Source organism: Elaeis guineensis, chromosome 5 (genome assembly GCF_000442705.2).
Source record: "Elaeis guineensis isolate ETL-2024a chromosome 5, EG11, whole genome shotgun sequence".
NCBI lineage: Eukaryota > Viridiplantae > Streptophyta > Magnoliopsida > Arecales > Arecaceae > Elaeis > Elaeis guineensis.
This window is the reverse complement of record NC_025997.2, coordinates 28705562-28728380: the sequence shown is the minus strand read 5'-3', so window position 1 is coordinate 28728380 and position 22819 is coordinate 28705562. Positions and strand designations below refer to the sequence as shown.

The 22819-nt window shown below is 45.0% G+C and overlaps 1 protein-coding gene across 1 annotated transcript; it reads right to left on the bottom strand.

Annotated features, from left to right (window-relative positions):
* Positions 1–18938: 18938 nt before the first annotated feature.
* LOC105045305 (transcriptional activator hap3-like) lies at positions 18939–19603 on the bottom strand. The gene is given in 2 exon segments (XM_010923540.2): positions 18939–19558; positions 19561–19603. Coding segments are annotated over 2 exon segments (513 nt in total). The 3' UTR covers positions 18939–19088.
* Positions 19604–22819: the final 3216 nt, after the last annotated feature.

Genomic DNA, 22819 nt, shown 5'->3' with positions numbered 1-22819 from the left:
CGGGTTCGATGTTTTCCGACGTCCGGTGGTAAGCCGAATGTCGTTCAGCCGGCCGTTGGTCGGTCGGCAAGTCGTAGATGCGACAAAGGTCGCGTCGTGTGATAGACGGTGGTAAGCCGAACATCCCTCGACCGGCCGTAGCTCGGTCGGAAGTCGCGACAATAGTCGCGTGGGCTTTTTGCCTTTCTTCGGTCGGGCCCGATCGGCCTGTCGGCCGACGGATTCTGCCCGAAAATTCGACCGTAAGGGAGCATGAACTCCCGTTCATAAGAGTCCGTCGGCCCTTTGTGGAGGTCCGACAAGTCTCGAGGAGTATTGACTCCCGTCGTTGTAGATGCATCGGTCCGTGTAAGGGGCCGATGTGTCGTCGGTGCCAGATCCGCGTCGGCGCGTGGGGCTGAACGCCGACCGGTAGTGGAAGAGTTAGAACTCCAATTTTTCAAACTGACATGTATTCCGACAATTGAATTACAGAATTCACTGGCAATACAGCTTCAAGTTGTCGGCGTTCCAAGTCCGGGGAATGGTTTTTCCCTCAAGGGTTTCCAGCCGATAGGCTCTCGGCCGAAGGTGTCAGCAACCCTGTAGGGTCCTTCCCAGTTGGGAGCCAACTTCCCTTGGTCCAAGGGCTTCGACACCTCCGCCTTCCTCAAGACTAGGTCGCCAGGCCTGAAGAGCTTTGGTCTGACCTTGGCTTGTAGTACCGGGCGACCCTCTGTCGGTATGAGGCCATTCGGATTTGAGCCTCATTTCGCAGTTCGGGGAGAAGGTCTAGGTCGGCCCTCCGACTTTCGGAGTTGTCCGGCTCGTGGTACTGCTCGACCCTTGAAGACGGCAGGCCAATCTCGAGCGGGATCACAGCTTCTGTCCCGTAGGCCAAACTGAACGGCGACTCTCCGGTCGGGACACGGGGGGTCGTTCGGTAAGCCCATAGGACGGAGCCCAGCTCGTCGACCCAGAGACCTTTGGCTTCGTTCAGTCGGGTCTTGAGTCCATGGAGCAAGGTTCGGTTCGTCACCTCAACCTCACCGTTGGACTGTGGGTGCCCGACTGAAGTTAGTCGATGACGGATGTGGAACCTGGCGCAGAAGTCCTTGAAGTCTTGGTTGTCGAATTGCCGTCCGTTGTCGGTGATGATGGTGTGCGGCAATCCGAACCTGAAGATGATGGACTTTTGGACGAAGTCCTCCATCTTCCGCTCGGTGATCTGCGCCAAGGGCTCGGCCTCGACCCACTTCGTGAAGTAGTCGATGGCGACAACGATGAACTTCCTTTGGCCCGACGCCGGTGGGAAGGGGCCGAGAATATCGACTCCCCACTGAGCGAAGGGCCATGGAGCGACAATGGGAGTGATTTGGCTGGCCGGTTGGTGCTGAATATTGGCATACTTCTGACATGGCTCGCACCTTCGGACCAACTCTGCCGCATCCTTCCTCATGGTCGGCCAGTAGTAGCCCTGTCGTAAGACCTTGAAGGCTAAGGACTTGCCCCCCAAGTGATTCCCACAAATTCCTTCGTGAACCTCTCGGAGGGCGTAGTCAGCGTCGGTCGGTCCCAAGCACCTGAGCAGAGGGAGGGAGAACGACCTCTTGTAGAGTCGGCCGTCCATGATCACATATTGTGACGCCGACCATCGGAGTCGCTTGGCCTCCGCGGGATCTTCGGGACTGGTCCCTCGGACAGGTACTGGATGATCGGGTCCATCCAACTTGGTTCAGACGTTAGCTGCTGTACTTCTTCGACCCGATCGATGCTCGGCTGTTGGAGGTTTTCGACAAACGTCCGACCCAAAGAATCATAGGCCGACGTTGCCAATCTGGAGAGAGCGTCGGCACGGGCGTTCTCCGTCCTGGGGATGTGGGAGATCTCGAAATGCCCGAAGCGGGCCACGAGATCCTTTACCTTCTGAAGATACTTGATCATGGTCGGATCTCGCGCCTCGAAGTCGCCCTTGACCTGCCCCACGATCAGCTGAGAGTCGGAGAATGCCCGGAGGCTGTCGACGCCCAGTTCCTTCGCCATCCTCAAGCCCGCGAGGAGTGCCTCGTATTCGGCTTGATTGTTGGAGGCCTTGAAGTCGAACCGGAGGGCGTATTCGGTGACTACCCCATCCGAGTTCGTGAGCAGGAGCCCGGCCCCGCTTCCCTGAGCGTTGGAGGCTCCGTCGATGTGAAGTACCCAGGTGGAGATCGGGTCTGGCTCAGAGACCGAATCTCGTCCCGGGCCTTCAGCTCCCGACCTTCGGTCGGTCGTCGGGCATTCAGCGATGAAGTCGGCCAAGACCTGAGCCTTCAAGGCAGGCCTCGGTCGGTACTGAATGTCGAACTCGCTAAGCTTCATTGCCCACTTAGCGAGTCGTCCGGATGTGTCGGGTCGGCGCAGTACGGCCCTCAGGGGCTGGTTGGTGAGTACCACGATGGCGTGGGCCTGGAAGTATGGTCGGAGCCGTTGCGCGGAGACGGTCAGGGCGAAAACCATCTTTTCCGTCTCCGAGTATCTTGCTTCGGCGCCGTGGAGCACTTTGCTGGTGTAGTAGATGGGCTGATGGGTTCGGCACTCGTTTTCCCGAACGAGCACCGAACTGATCGCCTCAGAAGATGTGGCCAAGTAGAGATACAAGGTCTCCCCGACTGCGGCTTTACGAGCAGCGGCGGGGAAGCCAGGTACTTTTCAGGTCTTCAAAGGCCTGTTCGCATCATCCGACCAAGAGAAACCGTTCGCCTGGCGCAGGGTCTTGAAGAACGGGAGGCACCTTTCAGCTGATCGGGAAATGAATCGGCTAAGAGCGACGATTCTTCCGTTCAGTTGCTGGACCTCCTTCTTGGTGTTCGGATGACGCATGTCGAGGATCGCCTTTATCTTCTCAGGGTTGGCCTCGATCCCTCTCTGAGAAACGAGGAATCCGAAGAACTTCCCCGAGGTCACCCCGAAGGCGCATTTGGTCGGGTTGAGCTTCATTCGGTGTCGTCGAAGGGTGCGGAAGGTCTCCTCGAGATCCTGAACATGGTCCGGGATCTGCGTGCTCTTTACCAGCATGTCGTCCACGTATACCTCCATGTTGCGCCCGATCTGGTCTTTGAAGACCTTATTGACGAGTCGCTGGTAGGTGGCGCCGGCATTCTTCAATCCAAAGGGCATACCCGATAACAGTAGAGGCCCTTGGGGGTCACGAACGCGGTGTGCTCCTCGTCTTCAGCGCCATCCGGATCTGATTGTACCCGGCGAAGGCTCCATGAAGCTGAGCAGTCGAAATCCGGACGTCGCATCCACCAGCTGGTCGATCTTCGGGAGTGGAAAGCTATCCTTCGGGCATGCTCGGTTGAGGTCGGTATAGTCGATGCAGATCCTCCATTTCCCGCTGGCTTTCTTGACCATGACGACATTGGCGAGCCAATCGGGATACGTGGATTCCCGAATGAAGCCTGCTTCGAGCAGCTTGTCCACTTCTTCGTCAATGGCCTTCTGCCTTTCTGGGGCGAAGGACCTTTTCTTCTGCCTCACCGGCTTCATCGTCGGGTCGATGTTGAGTCGGTGAGTAATTGTTTCTGGAGGGATGCCCGACATATCCGCGCCGACCATGCGAATATGTCGGCGTTGGCCGTCAGCAGCTCCGCCAGTTGGTGGCGTTCGGTGGCGGCAATTGAGACCCGATCCAAACTTTTCTGTCGGGATTTTCTCCTATCAGGATCGCCTCGAGCTGCTCGGCCGGCGAACCCCGCTCTTCCTCCTCCCGTTGATCCAGTTTGTCGATTGTCAGGGGATCCTTTGTCTCGTCGCTTTGGGCGGAGATTTGGAAGCATCGTCGGGCGAGCTGTTGATCTCCGCGCATCTCCCCGACTCCATTTTTGGTCGAAAATCGAACAAGGAGATGGTACGTCGAGACGATCGCCCTGAGGGCGTTCAGTCCGGGTCGCCCGAGTATGGCATTGTAGGCCGAAGGAACTTGGACGACCGCGAAGATGAGGGAGACTGTGCTTTGCCGTGGTTCGGTACCGACCGTCACGGGCAGGGTGATTTCTCCTTCTGTCGTGACGGTATCTCCGGCAAAGTCGATCAAGGGCGTGGAGACCCCACTAAGTCGATCAGTCGGTAGTCGCATTCGAGAGAAGGTCGAGTAAAACAAAACATTTGTCGAACTTCCATTATCAACAAAAATTCGTTTTACATCATAATTGGCTATTGTCGCCGACACAACAACAGCGTCGTCGTGGGGAGTCTGGATGCCCCGAACGTCGTCTTCTGAGAAGGTAATCACGTCGTCCGGGCGCGGCTTTTTCGTCGGCTCCCCCCCTGTAAACGTCCCCGATCCCAGTCGCTTGGAGATCATGTTGATGACTCCAGCCGTCGGCGGGTTAGTCGGCGCCTCTTCAGTCGGCTGGGGTCGTCGATCGGCAGTCGGTCGGGTCGGCGGACCTTTTCGAAATTTGCCGAGATACCCCCGACGGATGAGATTTTCGATCTCATCCTTCAACTGGATGCATTGCTCGGTGTCGTGGCCGTGGCTCCGATGAACCGACAGTACTTTCGATGGTCGAGGCCCTTTGCCTTCAGAGGCGGAGGCCGTCGCAGGTATTCTTCCCCTTCGATCTCCATCAAGATCTGCGCACGGGGAGTGGAGAGAGGAGTGTAGGAGTCATACCTGGGACGCACCGACCTCGGAGTCTGTCAGTGGGGTGATTTTTGGATCCGTCGGGGTGGAGAAAGCCGACTATCGGCCGGGGGCCTGCTTGGTTCGGCGGGCTCCCGACCTTTTCTTCGCTTCTCCTTCGGACCCCTGGGCTCGACCAAGCGTCGGTCGGACGCTCCTTCGTCCGCGCGCATATACTTGTATGCGCGCTCCAGTAGCTCGGCATATGTTCGGGGGAGGGTCTTGTCCAGAGAATAAGTAAATCGGGACGACCTCAGGCCCCGCTTCATGGCTGAAACTGCCATGTCTTCGTTGAGGTCCCGTACCTCGAGCGTGGCCGCGTTGAATCGCGTCACGAAGTGTCGGAGCATCTCGTTTTCCCCCTGCTTGAGGGAGAAAAGGCTATCCGATGTTCGCGGCGGCTTTCGGCTAGTGCTGAAATGGGCCACGAACGAGTGCTCGAGCTGCGCAAAGGAATGGATACTGCCCGATCGAAGACCGGAGTACCAAGCCCTGGCAGCCTTGCGAAGTGTGGCGGGGAAGCCGATGCAAAAAAGAGCGTCGGTTGCCCCTTGAATTGTCATGAGAGCTTTATAGCTCTCGAGGTGGTCGACTAGGTCGGTGGAGCCGTCGTATGGCTCCACGTTCGGCATTTTGAACCGACTGAGAATCGGCTCATCGAGGACCAGTCGAGAGAGAGGCTGGGCGGTCTGGAAGTCGACGTCGTTCGAAGACTTCTGGCCGTCCATCTGCAGTTGGGCGAGCCGGCGGTCGATCTCCTCGAACCGTCGCTCGTAGTCGTCCGCTCGTCGATGCTGGGAGACCCCAGGAGTGGAGCCTCCGGAGGATTCTGAAAGAGAGGCCGACGGTGTGCGCGGCCGCTTTTCCTTCCTCGCCCGTTCCAACGGGGAAGGAGAGGGCCGCTGAGACCGTCGGTCGTCGCGCCGTGGTCGCCCCTCCTCCTCTCCGTGGGAGCGCTGTTGAGAGCGCTCGCTTGGAGGCGACAGGGGTCGGCGCGGCCGTCGGCGGCTGCTCCTGGAAGGCATAGGTCGGGCCGCCGGTTGTTGCTGGAGGCTTTTGACTGCGTCGGTCAGTACGGTCATCTGCCGTACGATGGCCGCAATCTGGGCCTCCGTAGTCACTGCAGGGCGCGGAGAGCTGGGCTCCGCCGCCGGTGGGGGCGGGGAGGCTTCTTCCCGGCGGGAAGAGCGCCTTGCCGACCCAGTGATTCTCGATCGTTGAGCTCTTGTCTTTGTCATGCTGATGCCCCTACCTGGCGCGCCAATCTGTTGCGGCCAATCGCCTCGTTGCTCGATCGCCGGGAAGCGTGCACCTGCAAAAGGAAGTCCGCACTGACCGGAGGCGGCTCCGGCGGGGACCCTCCGACGGCCAAGTCAGAGAGGTGACTGGGCAACAGTGAAATGCAGACAGAGAGCTCTGAGAAGGAGAGAGGGAGAGGAAGAGAGGAGCGAGCCTGCGTATGTGGGAGAGACGGAGCGGATCGGTCCTTGCACTGTTGCCTTCCCCGGTATATATAGTGGAGCATGGTATGGCGCCGTCATTAATGGCGCAGACAAGTGAGGAACTGTCAACTCACTGTAGACTGTCAGAGCCGCTGTGAAAATGTCATGTCGCCGTGTGGCCGTCTAATCACCAGGGTTGACCTCGCTCTCGGCGGGACAATGCCCCTGGGTAACTGTGCCGCATGTCCGTGTCAGAGCTGACAAGGTCTGGCGGCTGTACGGCGATGGGAGGAGACGGCCGACCCTTGGTCGGTGGCCAGCAGAGTGGCGTCGGGTTCCTCCGTCAGTCGGCGAGTTTCATGTGAGTCGGCCTCTAGGTTTGGTCGGTCGGGAGGGATACGCCCGACATACCTCCAGTCGGCGATTGGGCCATTGAAAAGCCGTCAGTAGCGTCCGTTAGTCGGGCACTCCCGGCTTTCAGTCGGGGCGATCCGACCGTCAATCGGTCGATATGCCCGTCAGTCGGTCGGTCGGCCAGTCGGAGACGGTCAGTCGGTCGGTCGGCCAGCCGGAGACGGTCAGTCGGGCCGCCAGCCGGTCGGGCCCTCCGATAGTCGGTCGGTCGGTCGGTGGGTATCCCCCAACAATGCCCATCAATATAACAATGCAGCAGCGTGGTAGTGCTAAAGTTCTTGTTTCTCTGAAATTTTTGGATATTTTTGCAATATTTCACTAATTCTCCACCCTTTTTTAATTTTCAAATATTTCCTAAAGTCGAACTACTCAGGAACATGAAATGACAAGGTTGATAAGTGTTCTGAATCTACATAGGTACTAGTTTTTTAATGATCTTTTTAGAAAAGTGACGGATGCATTTGGTCAATGATATTATTGTGGGTACCTACAATAGCACGCAACCGAGTTCCATCTTGGGAGATCATCATCTGACTCCTTATAATCAAGCCAACTACACTAACATTAAAGCCAATTTGTTTTGTAACTGATGTTTGCCTATCTATACAAATCCACCTGATTAATATAAGAATCTAAGAGATCACATTTTATGACATTCTACACATCTCTTAATGATTTTCAAAAAATTACTTGTTATAGTGAACATGCTTATGCCCATGCATCCAATATATATATATATATATATATATATATATATATATATATATATATATATATATGAATTTATCATATCAAATTAATAGATTGATATAAATTATAATGGAAACATATCAAATTTTCAAGACTCCCAACTATTAAAAATTTTAATTTTAAGTCTCCATTAGCAATTTGCCTATCTTTTTCACATTGCATGCTTCTTGTGTTTTTAATATGCAATGACTTCCACTATAAATACCACCATTAAAAAATTAAAATTAAACCTAGAGCTAGAATAATGAACATCATGTTAAAGTAATGGATGGTAGTGATTGACTATGAAGAAATCATCAAAGGTAAGGATACTTGAGAATGTTAGTGATGAAAGTAAAAGGAATGGTAGATGGTGGTTGGAAGTATGGAGAGGGAGGAAGTGATGGTGGGTAGTTTGGAACTAGTGGAGAGGGACCGGAAGAATGGAGTTGTCCATTTGTTAGGAGAGAATGAAGTATTAGTTGCAAGAGCGATTGGCTGGTGGACAGGGGCGGCTCAACATCTTTGGAGGCCTAAAGCTAAAAACGAAGGCGGGACCAGGGAGGGGCCTTCTTCCGGGCTCCGACTTTCGAGAAACAAAGGCGGACCGACGGGCCGCCGGCCCGGCGCACAACCGGGGCGGAGGGGGAGTGTCGAAAAACAAAAAAAAATGAAGAAACTTACCGGTGGAGGTCGGGGGGTGGACCGGGACGCCGGAGGCGGAGGCTGGACGCCTGGACCGAGACGCCAGAGGCGGGAGGCGGAGGCTGGACCGCGATGCTGGATGCGTGCGAGCGGGGGGCTCCTGGGGGCGGGGGCCTAAGGCAAGGGCTTCGGTGGCCTTGCCCTTCAGCCGCCCCTGCTGGTGGAAGAGGTTTCTAATGGACTATACTTATAGCATCTTAAAAAAAATATAATAAAATAAGATAAAATTATTTTTGTTACTAACAGACGACTACTGGAGGTTGGAATGGTCATTAAGCTCCAGAGAGAGGAGTTTTAGATGGAATGAAATAATAAATATATGCCCTCATCTTGATATTTTTTTTTCTTCTCATTTTATTTCCTTATCAAGGTTAAGCTTGATGTCATGAGTATTATATTTTAAATAGCAATGATAATGTTGGCTACTTCTTTATTACAATATTTTCTATGTTTACTATAATTTGTAAATATAAAGAGGTAGAGGACTTATTAACATATATATGTATATGTACATACATACACATGTATATATGTGTATATGTATGTGAATATATACATACATATGTGTGTGTGTATTTGTGTGTATGCATACATATGTGTATATACATATATATACATTTATATGTGTATGTATGTATAGACACACAAACATACACAGACACACACGCGTATGTATGTATATATATATGTGTGTGTGTATATGTATATGTATATACATACACATATATGTATATATAGACATATACATGTACACACATATATGCATATATGTATATATGTATATTTGCTTCTAAAAAAGTGCCCTCTTTACACTCTATTCTTGTGTTAGTTTTCATCAAGCCACTACCAATTAGCCGATTTCCGACTGATGCATGGTGTTTATTCAGTCGAGTTAGGTTTCATAATTGTTACATATTTTGGTGCATTTCGAGATACAGTAGAGGCATGTGAGAAGTGAACCGGAGCCCTTCGATACAACATTAGTGTAGAGATTGAGGGAGTTCATGAAAGAATATGAAAAGTAAGGATACTTGAAAATATTAGCAACAAAGATGAAGAATAGGAGTGGTGGATGATGGCGAGAAAAGGGAGTGGGAGGAGGTGGCGGTGGGTAGGAAGTTCGAATTAGTGGAGTGGGAGTGCAAAAATGGAGTCGTCTATTTGTCAAGAGAGAATGAAGTATTGGCCACAATAGGGACTGATGAGTTGAAGAAATTTTTGATTGATTATGCTTATGATATCTTAAAAAATAATACTGTTGCTCATGATCTTCCCATCTGAGGTCGGATCGTCGAGATAGAGATAGCTGAGATGAGATTGCTACTGGAGCTTTGTCCGAATACCTATAAAAAATTCTCACCAGATGTTCTCCGATAAAAATCCTCCGACACTCAAGTTAAGAGATGGAGAACAATAAGGAAAAGAGCGAAGATTGAAGAACTTACTTTGAGGATCTCGGAGCCTCTTTATTTATAAAAAAGGAATCGGAGTCATAAATGTCTCGGAGTCATGATTGCTTTCCAAATTTGACTTACAGATTGATTCGGAGAAACTATTTCTTTTTATGGAAGATTCAATTGTGGAGAAATTCTTCTTTATCTAGATTTTTTCAATTTAGAAGAGGTGGAATGTATCGAAAGAAAACATAATTCGACCATGGACGAGCTATAATAGATCGTCTTAGGCTATGACGATATGGAGAAACGGGTATGGGGCCCGAGAGGATGGCATGGAGGAGCGATGGTCGGGCGGAGGTACCACGGGTGGCACATCGGAAAGGGGTTGGATGCGAGTCAACCGCCGACAGACGAAGGCAGAGGATCATCGAGCGAGGGGGGGTGGGAGGAAGGGAAGATAGTAATAAAAAGAACAAATATATATATATATATACATATAATTGATAATAAAATACTACTATTAAATTTGAACTCACACATTGAGCACATGGTTTCAGTTTTAAATTTGAAAATAAATTTAAATTTTAAATTTTTAACTATGATAGACACATCAAATAATAATATTTTATTATTAATCAAATAATAATATTTTATTATTAATCAAATAATAATATTTTATTATTAATAAAATAATAATATTTAATTATTAATAAAATAATAATATTTTATTACTAATCAAATAATAATATTTAATTATTGATCAAATAATAATATTTAATTATTAGTAAATAATAATATTTAATCATTAATAAAATAATAATATTTATTGCTAGTCAAATAATAATATTTTATTATTGATCAAATAATAATATTTTATTATTAGTAAAATAATAATATTTAATCATTAATCAAATAATAATTTTTTTATTACTAATCAAATAATAATATTTAATTATTAATAAAATAATATTTTATTACTTATCTAATAATAATATTATTATTAATCAAATATTTTTTTGTCCACTCGTTTCTCCCTTCCTCCCAACACTCTACATCCCCCTCCCAAAACACGTCCCCTGCCTTCCTCTGCCTGCGGCCGACCCACACCCATCCCCCCTCCATCCAGTGCACCATCTACGATACCATCGCCCAGCCGTCGCGCCGCACCCTCCCCTCCAGACCCCATGTTTGGACCTCTCCACTACCACGGCCGCCTATCTATGCCGCAACCCCTCGGCCCTTGCACCTGCACTCCATGCCCCTGCCGTCCTGCGCCCCCACCCCCCTTCCTCCCCAACTCCGATGAAGCCTCCACCCGCACCTCCTGCTGCTCCATGCGAACGCAAGCATCGCCGCCCACCCCAATCCCCGTGGGAACAAGAAAAAATAAGATACGCGGCTGGGGATGGAAAAAAAAAGAGTAATGAAACTGCATCTCAAAGATGTGATTTTATTTTAAATAAAAACTAAAACCGCAGGTTCAATATACGATTTCAATTTTAAATTTAAAATTAAATTTAAATTTTAAATTTTAAATTTTTTTATTATGATAGGCCATGTCACTTTGAATCGTATGTTGAATATACGGTCCGAAATCGCATGTTCAACTTGTGGTTTCCTCATGTCTGTGCCAACCCAGCTCAAGTACCATATTTTCTAAAATAAGATGGAAAGAAGGATAGATTTGAAAATAAATATTAAAAAAATAATATTTAAAAAAAAATCCACCCATTGCCCATGGTGGCAATTTGTGGAGTGTTTTAACGCGGCTGCAAGACTGTACCATACCTCAGATATTTATTAGGGCCATTGTTAGAGTGGCCTGTGGGCCTTGTATATTTGCAGACAAGCCTTTTATTTTTTCTGTAACGAAGAGTGAGTACTTCGCCACAATCTCATGAAAGAAACACCACCTGCATCCACCCTTATCAAAGAAGCAAGATGATTAGGGAAGCTCTCGCTCCAACCGCTTTCGAACACTCTGTACTTGCATGATTGGTCAGGAGATCAGCTACTTGATTACCTTCCCACATGATATGGCAACAGGAGAAATTTGAAATATCAGTGCATAAAGCCCTAATGTTTCGAAGTGCCAAATGCAACCCAATTTAACATTTTGTTGTTATTTTCCAGCTCAAGCTACTCCCAACTCAGTACAAAGTAATAGTTGGATCAAATTAAGCGGCCTCTGATTACCAATTCGAGTTGCATGCATAACTATGGGTTATAACTTTCCAACTTGAAAGGCCTAATCCTGAAACTTGGAAGGGGAAAGTCTTCAGTTGATTCAAATCTCCCGAAAGGCCCTCTCAAATGCCCATTCAGAATGCTTGCTTTAAAAGGATCAAGGCAGGTTCCATGCTTTTCGAAACTTGCACCATTCTTAATAGAAATATATCAAATGATACGTTAGTAATTATTTTGCTGCTTTCAAAATAAGAGAGGGCAATAGGCTTACCTTCCAGAGCTGAATGGTTACACCAGAGCATCTTGATGCTCCAGCAATCTAACCTTTGTAGCTTCTGATATCATAGAAGCCATGGTTGTCTATATTGAGCACCACCTTCACCAATACATATAGATCATTTGTCTCGTTGCATCTAATGAAACCTTGCAAACTGGTGGAAAAGTAGAGTGTCCTTTCTACATGTACGAACAGGAGATGGCCTGCAATTTTCTTGAGCCTTTCTGGAATGATCCAATTGTCTTCGAACCTCATTAATGCTAAGTGACATCTTGCTACTGCTTGGAATAGAATTGGTAGGTGAGTTTTGCCATTTTATCTCCATGTTCTTCCATTTACCCGAAGAATCAACACAGCGGTAGGATTCAAGAATGACCAAATCCGAGATCTTTCTAAGAGACCACCTCCTGCACTACACTGAAAAGAGCCGTCAACCTATTCTCTTCTTGGCAGATTTTGGCTCCTAGCAAGAAGACTTGGGGCTATTCTTCTCTCTTTTTCTTTGGATTCTCTTTCCATGTACTTTGAAACTTTTCTTGTTTCCACTAGGTGATGGAACTTTTCTTTTTTTGATCTGTTCCACTCCTCAGAACTATGTATGGCTTTGCTTATATTTTCTTGATCAAGATTGGTGGAGCTCTTGCTTCTTTTCTTCAAACAAAAACAAAGAAAGAAAAGGGAAAAAAATAGCCCCTTGAGCACTACCTTGTTACAGGAACCTGAGCATCTTTTTTCTGCAGAATACTTGCATTAAATTTGCTAGATGGACTGAAAAAATATTGATCAGGCCAGATGTTGACATGCTTTAATGATGTATGACGACTGATGGTGAAGATTCAAACAATATCAAGGAATGACAACGGTCACAATTAACTACTAGAAGCAGTGCATTTGGACAATTATATGAAATGCCTCCATGATGCTTCAACTGAAGGCAAAGATAGAATTCAAGTCATCAAAAAAATGATGGTGTTGAGTAGATGTCTGACCAGGACACCATCATTCAGAACTTTTTCAGTACCATATGATGCAGCAGGAAGAAAAAAGAAATAAAATAAAAAATAATCAAAATACGTGGATCAGCCATAAAAAGATTCGCCTCCACGAGGCATGTAAACTTCACTATGAAAAAGAAATTTTACAAAAGGAGATCTCTCCCTCAACCCTTATACACCCAATTTTTCTCTCACCTGAAGTCCTCCTCACAAAACTCTCTCTCTCAGAAGACCCCGTGAACCTCTGAAGTGCCTGACGTCTGCTGTCCAAGAGCCTCGTTCTCCTTCTCTCTCAAAGACGCACCCTTTTTTCTTCTCTCTGCGGGCTCCGCACGGCGTTTCCTGCGGCAAAACAGCAGACCACACACACTTTGTTCACGTTCACAACCTTTTTATAATGTTTAAACCCACTTAGATTAGGTTTAAGACTTCTTAATCAACCCAAATCAAGTCCCAAGCCGTTGGATTAAGACTGAGAGCCACCCATGTCGTTCGATCATGCTTCGATCTACGGAATAGTACCGTAGACCGCGAGAAATACCTGAGAAATGCCCAGGTGGTCCACAGACCCATCCATGAACCATCCGGTCCATGGTGGATCGGGAAAATCAGACCCCGGGGTGCCTGGGCCTAGGCCAGCCCATGCGTGCGGGCCTTGGCCGTACCCGTGCCGGGCGCCTGGGCCCAGGCCGCATCCCGCAGGCCCGCGCGTCTGCCTGGGTTGCGCACCTAGGCCGCGCACCCCGCGCGTTGGCCCCGCTTGAGCCATGCTCTGCCGCCTGCGGCTGTGCCGCCGCTGCTCCGCCGGCCCGCTGCCGGCCACCGGCGATCCTCCGCCGCCTCGAGTCTCATGCCGACTTCAAAAGCTCGTATCTCCTCCATCCGAGCTCTGTTTGAGGTAATCTTGATCTCGTTGGACTCCATTTTTCATCATGGATTTCACAGTAGGCTCAATATGGATCAAATCTTAAAGTATCAAATCCTAATAATTTTCATCTCGATTCGATATTTGACCTCCTTCTAACTCCGAGAGCTTGTGCATCTCCTCACCCTTATACCCTAAAGCAATCGCCGGCTGATCATGGATGGGCAAACATGAGAGTCGAGCCAGGCCGCTCGATCCCATCTCCGTCGTATGCTGTGCTCCTCCTGACCTGAGATCTACTCGGGGCATCATCCTGCGGAATAGGAATCTCACCTTGCGACGTCGCCTCTCGTCCTCCCGAGTCTCTTATCAAGTGCCCGATCCACCTCCTCCTGGAGCTCCACCTCACTCTGGGCTCCACTTGGCTCCCGAAGCTCCACCTCGCACTGAGCTCCTCGTCAGATAATAATATCCTCTGCTCTCCTTCTTCCCCTCCAGCACAATCCTATCGCTACATAGCACCCTCAGGATTCCTCCACCAGCTACCGTCCTGTAGCCTCTCGAATTCAGTCTGCTAAGTGAGATAAGATTTCGTCTGAAATCGAGTATGTATCGGACCTCCCCCAATCTCCTCACTGCACCATCATGTGTCCTCCAGCTGGCCGTCCCGATGCCTCTGATCGCACAGTTCGATCCATCCAACAGATATACGATGCCCTCACTGTTCTCCAGGGAGTCAAACTGCTCCTCTCTGTAACATTCATGATAGGGGTATACAGAATCTAATATCTACTACTGGGAAGAAGTAGATACCTCGTCAGATATCTCCAGGACATCTCTATCTGAATCGCTGTTGGCCATCGCTACAGCAGCCACCGTTCGATTTTTGAATTGAGGGCAATCTCTGGTTAGATGCCCCAACTCCTCACACCGATAATATCTGATTTTGCTCAAGTCATTCCTGGACTTGGACCGCCCTCGTCGCGATCTCGTGTCGCTCCATCTACCACCTCTTACTCCTTCAGAAGCCACCAAAGCTGAGTTACCACCCCCTGAGCTCGAAGCTGGATTCTCCCTCTTGAGAACCTCATTCTGGAGTATCGCTGCGGTTACCTCGTCCATCTTGATGGTGCTCTTCCCCACTAGAAAAACAGTCACCAAAGACTTGTACGAAGGTGGAAGCGATGCTAGCAAAACCAGTACCTTGGTCTTCTCCTCAACATTCTCGCCAATGCTGAGGAGGTCGGTGAGGATCTTCTGGAAGTGGCTGAGATGCTCCTGCACGTTCTGTCCCTCAGTCATCCGCAGTTGGTAAAACTGCCTCCAGAGAAAAAGAGTGTTGGTGAGAGACTTCGTCATGTACAACTCCTCGAGCTTCGACCACAACACCGTTAGAGAAGTCTCACTCAGCACATGGATCACCACCTCATCCGTCAGGTACATGCGGATGGTACTCATCGCCTGCATCTGTAGTCGTTTCCAATCCCACACCTCTATAGTGGTTGGCTTCTCCTCGCACAAGAGAGCATCGATCAATCATTGTTGGATGAGCACGTCCTTCACCCTTGCCTGCCATAAGGAAAAATTACTCTTACCATCAAATTTATTGATCTCCATCTTGATTGATCCTGTTTTTTCCATCTTCAATCTTGCTCACCACCATTGCAATCTGCGTCCTTGTACTGCCTCGCTCTGATACCACTTGTTAGGTGGATGTCTAGTCAGAACACCACCTCTCAGAATTTTTTCAGTACCATGCGATGTAGCAGGAAGAAAGAATAAATAAAATAAAACAATCAAAATACGTGGATCAGCCACAAAAGGGCTCGCCTCCATGGGGCATGTAAACTTCACTATGAACCCCTGAAGTGCCTGGCATCTGAAGTTCTCCTCAGAAAAAGAGATTTCTTCCTCAACCCTTGTACATCCAATTTCTCTCTCATCTGAAGTTCTCCTCACAAAAGCTTTCTCTCTCAGAAGACCCTCTGAACCCCTGAAGTGCCTGGCATCCGCTGTCCAGGAGCCTCGTGCTCCTTCTCTCTCAGCGACGCATCCTTTTTTTCTTCTCTCTGCGGGCTCTGTACGGCGCTTCCTGTGGCAAAATAGCAGACCACACACACCCTATTCACGTTCACAGCCTTTTTATAAGGCTTAAACCCACTTAGATTATGTTTAGGACTCCTTAATCAATCCAAATCAAGTCTCAAACCATTGAATCAAGATCAGGAGCCACCCATACCATCCGATCGTGCTCTAGTCCACGAAATAGTGCAGTTGACCGCGAGAAATGCTTGGAAAACGCCCAGGTGGTTCACAATCCCGTCCGTGAACCTCCCGGTTCATGGTGGATCGAGAAAACCTGACCTAGGGTGCCTAGGCCTAGGCCGGCCCGCGCGCGCGGGCTTGGGCCGCACCCGCGTCGGGCACCTGGGCCCGGGCCCCGTCACACGGGCCCGCACGTGGGCTGGGCCACGCGCTTGGGCTGCGTGCCCCGTGCGTTGGCCTTGCCTGGGCCATGCTCCGCCGCCTGCAGCAGTACCACCGCCGGCCGCCGGCGATTCTCCGCCACCTCGAGTCTCGTACCAGCTTCAAAAGCTCGTATCTCCTCCATCCGAGCTCCATTTTGGGTGATCTTAGTCTCGTTGGACTCGTTTTTTCACTGTGGACTTCACTGTGGGCTCAATGTGGATCGAATATCGAGGCATCAAATCCTAACAGATGGACTTTAATGTTAGATAAACATGAGTTCATTGCTCAAATCAAAAATAAGTCAGCATTCAGCAATGCCTGTTTGCATGTTAGAAATTGGCTTAAACCTTTTGTCTCCAGAACAGCTAATTCGTTTTAACCTCTTAGATCATCTTAGTTTAGAATCAGTGTAAGTAAAAGTTTTTATATCTTAGTTTTATCTGGTTCTCATTGACATGAAGCATGGATTGAGTCTGTTAAGAATTTAGATTAACTTCAAAATCTTAGTAGTACATTAAATAACTCACATCCTTCCAATGCCATAGCAGTTGATTCAACTAGATAATTTCTTATCCATAGTTTGAGGCATCTCGAACAATAATTTCTTGAAGGTTTTTGAGTTACAAAACTGGAATACTTTGGTGACATAGCCAACTGCTTGATGAATGGGACTTCATCGAATACATTAGGATAGAATTAACAAGAGATTTAAAACTCCTGTCATCAAATTCATGTTGGAGAATAATAAAAGATTTGCTGACCAATATCGATAATGGAACTCTGACATTTTTCTTGGGTTACATTAACTTTGTTGTTCATGAGTTATTTTAATCTAGACGTTTTTTTTTTTTTTTTTGGTAAATGTCTAGCTCTCTGTTTTATTTAGTTTCTTTCTTTTTCTGAATTTGTTATTCCAGATTATGTTTCTTCTGTTTCAGTTCTTCTAGGATAAGAGGAACTGCAGCTAGCCAATCTCATTAGAGATATGACCTCTTTTACTGAATAAACACCTAGAAAGATTTCTCTGATATCCCAACAATATAGGTTTAAAGAATTCTGTAACTCCTCATATACAAGAATGCTTTGTAAGATTTCATGTTTCTGAAATATAACAGTTTGGTGATGCTTTATGCTTGTTGAAAAATGAGTCTGATCAAAAGTTTTGAATATATGGATTCCAAGAACTCTGAGGTTTGAGATTTTATTCATATTGGAGAATGATGAAAGCATATCATCGATTTATTTTATATTAGAAGCTAGAGCTTAAGGTCTCTGCCAACTTATCTAAAATTACCCTGTCCATCTAAATTGCAAATGAATTACTTCACACATTCTAGAATTTTCGGATAATTTCTAAACTATTTATCTCTCTTTTGATCCAGTTTTTTTTCCTGGGGTTATGCTTCTTTCTTTTCTAATACATCAAGGTGAAAAGGATTACATGACGCTCATCTTAACAGGGTTATGACTGATTTCATTGAGTAATGACAAATATTAGGCTACTCCAATAATTTGCTTTCAGACAAATTGGTGTATGATACATCAACTCTGCTTATACTTAAGCAATGAACCTATTGCTTGCTTAAGGACATTTCTCTATCATTGTCAAAGTTTTTGAAACATGCATGTTGATACTAATGATGGCATCCCTCCATGCAATAGATTCAATGAACATTGGATGCCTACAAAGCACGAGCTCTTTGCGTGCAAATCTATTCATGTTATGTTGGATGATTTTGTCGATCAGTGCAATTCCACACCCGGTCGCACTTTTCAAGCCTTCTCATCTCCCAACTTGACACTTGTCGACAAGTAGTGTAAGTTCAACGAACAATATGACATATTTGTTTCTAATGTTCATGATGTAACCAAGGCAGACAACCCACATCAGCTCCCAATGCAAGAGGCCATACTATCGAGTATCAACTCCATGTAAAAGTTGCAACTCAAGGATGGTCCCCCAAAGAGCTTTACATTAAAAGAGAAGACCCTATAGTTTTAAAATAACCAAATCTTCTCAATATGTTAGTTGGATTTTTTTTCATATTTCTAGCTGCACATGGTTCCAATTGTCATCCATTGGAGGTTGAAAAATCTATTCATTTATATTTCAGTAGCATAGATGAAGTTCCTTAAAGTTAATAGCTTCTTTACTAGAAATCATGTAATAAAATTCAGTATGAAACACTCTTTAGATTTAAACTAACTTGAGATTACAAAAATCTAAGTCTGACTTCAGCATGGGGTTCTTCACTTCAATATTTAAGGTCCCACGATTGATGCAGAAAAAATTAACTTATTGGTGAAACCCTTGTATGATTGGCTTTTGATGGAAATCTAATTGTTTCTTTGATGTGGAAATAAATACTTGAGATGCTCCATAGGCTGTTCTATAACACAAGTATAAGGGTAAACAAGAATTACCCAGAAACTGTAAAATTTTTATGTATACAAAACATCATAAATAGATTTTGAGTTATTTGTTTGCCCTTGATTATATACAAGCAAAAACACTTGATTTGAAGTTAAATGGAAAGTATGAAGTAGAATCTTTTTTAATAGTTAACCATGATTATTTTGAACTACTTAAGCCAGCCAAAAGAAAAAGATCTACAAGATTTGGATCTGTCCACATGCTTACAGCAATCAAAAAAATTGATATGCCTCAGACATTTGTTTCAGAGTCAGACTAGAAACTGAAAAAGATAATTTTAACATAACTTGAAATGATACAAGAGCCTTATCCTAGTGACATAGAGATTGATTTTTCAAACACTTGGGCCCATTTAAAAGACAAGATATTGGACCAATGCAAAATACAGGAAATGCAGATAAATGACACAAGGTAGAACATAAAGATCAGCAGTGCGCAGCTAGACTCCTCACTCCCCTTCTTCAATAAGGAAAATGCCATATAGTACCCTGCAGTTTAAACATTCAGTCAAAATCCCAAAATTCCTTCAGAAAAATTTCCTTGTCTTTGCAACATTTTGAGGACTCCTGGAAGGCAATTGGTCTCTACTTTGACTGCTTTGAAAGATTGGTAATTCATTGTTGACATCAATTTGAACTGGCTTATTGCACTTCATGGAGGTTGCCTTCTCTTCATGCTCCCTATATCTACACAAATATATTTTCATGGCATCAGCATATTCATCAAGGCCAAGTGTCTTCATAGCACAACAGATATCATCTCCATTGATAGTCTTGCGGTTATCCTTGCAGCATCGGTCAGATGCTTCCTCAGTAACAAAGCTGATGAACTCCGATGCACATTCCTGGATTGTTTCTTTTGCTCGTTTGGATATCTTCGCATTCTGTGGTAGAGCTTGCTTCATGATTCGCCCCACATTGGCTATGGGCAATAGGTGACTTTGCTCACTGGTGCATCCATATGGTGTAGTGCTTGCTGTGGCTCTAGGAACATGCTGTTATGAACTCTGAAATATGGTTGGCCATCTATGCTAGTATCCATTTTTAGGAAGGAGAAAATTTGCTTAACCCCTTAGGTTTCTAAATATATATAGGGGTGCTTGCAGATATGTGCAGCAAATGCACTGACATATTTTTCCTTTGTTTATTGGAGGACAAACAGAGACAGACTCAAATATTTCATTTTCTTGAACTACTTGAGAGGGTGGAATGGTTCCTAATGTATATATTAGAAATTTTTTAGTTTAATAAGTAATGTTTGTATGAGAAAAACCTTCCATTGATTTCATTTTGCTTGATCTGAAATTGACAAGTAAACACTAGCACATGACACTGACTTATTTAACATGCATGTGATAATTCATTGTGGCTGCATATGGTTTGGTGCACATAATTGCAAATAATTTCTATGATGACCTTCAAATATCACTGAGCATTCACGCTTAGCCCCTCATTTTGAAGATCCAGGGATGAAAAATGATGGAGAATTTAGAGACATCTAAAGAAAAATTGTTGGATGAAAAGAAAACCCTAGCAGAAAATAACTTCAGATTATTTAGATGTATTTGCAAATAGGCTTCTCCAAAGTAACCAAAATATGTAAACAAGTAAGTATAGTAAAGCACAAAGCCAGATATATGATGGATCATTTATCTGATCTGCTTCTGAGTAAATTAAAGATGCTATTTGCTGATATTTTGAGAAGCTTTCCTGCATGAACATATGAAAGTGAATTTATATGTTTCTGATTCCATCATGACCTGATTTTGGACTAGGGTTTCATAGTAAGAATTGCATGAGTATTAAATGCTTCATCACTAGGTGTATATTATTTATACACAGAAATAAGGTTAGTCTATGCACCAAAGAGTTGAAAGGCAGATAGTGGAGAGGTGCTTCTTTTCAAGCTATCTCGTTATGGTGCATATTCATTGCTGAGATCCACATGTTGGTGCCTCAGCTGCCTCCTAAAGATGAAGTATCAATACCTTCTGTTATTGCTAAATGGGTATCTAACTGCTCTGATCATCTATCAGGTTAGAGATTTGAAGAGATTTTATTTGATAAAATAGGAAATTCTTTAAATGGCTAATTACATCGTGATCACATTTAAATCATTAAATTAGATGAAGCAAAGGGTTCTAGAAAGAGACTTAATTCTTATATCATAAGAAAGTTACAAGTTATTTCATCGTTGAAGTACTGAAAATTCATAGTGGAGCATTTTGATTCCTAAACCGAAACGATGCTATGCCTCCTAACGTCTTGCATAGCAGACCATTTCTTGGCTTCTTTTTGCATCCATTAATACTTTCTCCTGGCTTTATATTTTAGTTCAAGGAAATAGAAAGAACAAAATGCTCTCTTGATGATTTGATAGTGGAGTAAAATTTACTGCATAAATAAAGAATGAAAACTTTGTGCGCTGCTTTGGAAGACCTGTCATCATGACACCACACAAGCTTCATCGGTTAGATATTTTAACAAACTTGTCTGAATAATGTAGTGTAAAGATCAGTATGTTGCTTATCATAATGTACATGCATTGGAAAGTTCAATCTTATTTCAAGGAAGAGCAAGTTTTACATTTCTTAACAAGTAGTTCATGTCATAAAGCGAGAATCTGCTAAATTCTTGTTACTCGAGCTTCATGGTTTGCTCAGGTGTGAATTAAGTGAACCCGATGCACCTTGTGTCAGTTGGAGTTATCACCAACTCCAAGACGTAAAGTTTTTGTTTTTTTGTGTTTTTTTTTTTTTTTTTGGTAAAGGATGTGCTGGTTCAAGGTAGCGTAGATTGAGCTTTACGCTCAACATAGAAAGTTTGTCTTTTAGTAGGCTTTGTTTTTGTATTTGTTGGTGAGTTGGTTTGGAACAAGGACAAAAGTCTTAATGGAATCTTTTAGTGAGAGTTTCAGAGGGAGATAGAGCGTGTGTGATGGTACTAAAAAGAGGGGAGAAGTGAGAGGGAGCTGTCCGAGAGAGGGAGGTGAGGTGTCCCACACCAATGTGGAAAAAAAGAGACGGAATGCAAAATAATTCAAGGTTTTTTAAATGAACAATTGATATCGAGCTAAACAAATATTTATACAAATATTTATATATTTTTAATTTAAATTTTTATATTTTGATGGACTAAAAATTTAAATTTAAATTTTTATTTATAAATATTATGATTGGCTCATGATCAATCTCAATGAATCCATATTGCAGTATTTTTTATTCCGCATAAATTATGGATCAGATCAGTTTTAATATCTTTAATAACAATCCAGAATCTCATCCAAAATGATTAGTTGATAAGTAATATTTGAGTTTTTAGTCCTGTATAAATATTAAAATTTTTTCAATGAATAATCGATGTGAAACTAAATACATGTCTTTACAGGTCCTTAGAAGGTATCCTCTTTGATGAGGTATGAAAAAGAGATTTTTTTTTTTCGATGGCTCAATTTTTTAATAAAATATTTTTTTAAATTTTTTAATTTATTATTATTAATAATTTTTTTTTGATGTTTTAGATCTAAGCTGATACAGTCAACCTATCCTAAATGGCATGACATCTGCATTATCATTGTTGAGACTCCATCCGAATTGCCTGTTCAAACTTTTCTGCATGGGTCGCTGCACACATCAAGGTGACACCTGCCGACAATCTGCGTCACGCCTGCATGCTGTGATTGATGATTCCAATGTCCAAGGCACATATCTCGTGGACTCTAGAGAGAATCCAACATCGTCATTCTGTGCGAAGGCCAGAGAAATGCAAACGAACCTCCGAGCCCAAGGGCTTATCTATATAAAACATCTTCACAAAGTTAAATCATAAGAGGTGCTTTTTTTCTAATAATAATTGCTGTTTACAAAAAATTTTTGTTGTTGGAGAGAAACTTTAGCTGTTTAATTGAGACAGACGGTGCAACTGAAATGCAAGACTAGTAGCTCAAGTTGTAGGCATAGTTTTTGGAAACAAAGCCGTCCCAATATAGTAAGGCCAAGTTGCAAAATCGTAGTGGACACTTTCATGGAAACCGTGGAAGTTACCTTGGGCCAAGGGATGTTCACGTTCTCCATGCCAACCCTGAGGAAGGATAAAATCTAGAACTATGTAGAAACCATGGGCAAGTTTAAGAATGTTGGAATGGGCATTGTTCCTTGACACAAGATTGATATACTTAACTATCTTATGTGCTTGGTTCTTTCACGATAAATAAAAGAAGCATGCTCTAGATGAAACATGAAATAAGATTTGATGGCCT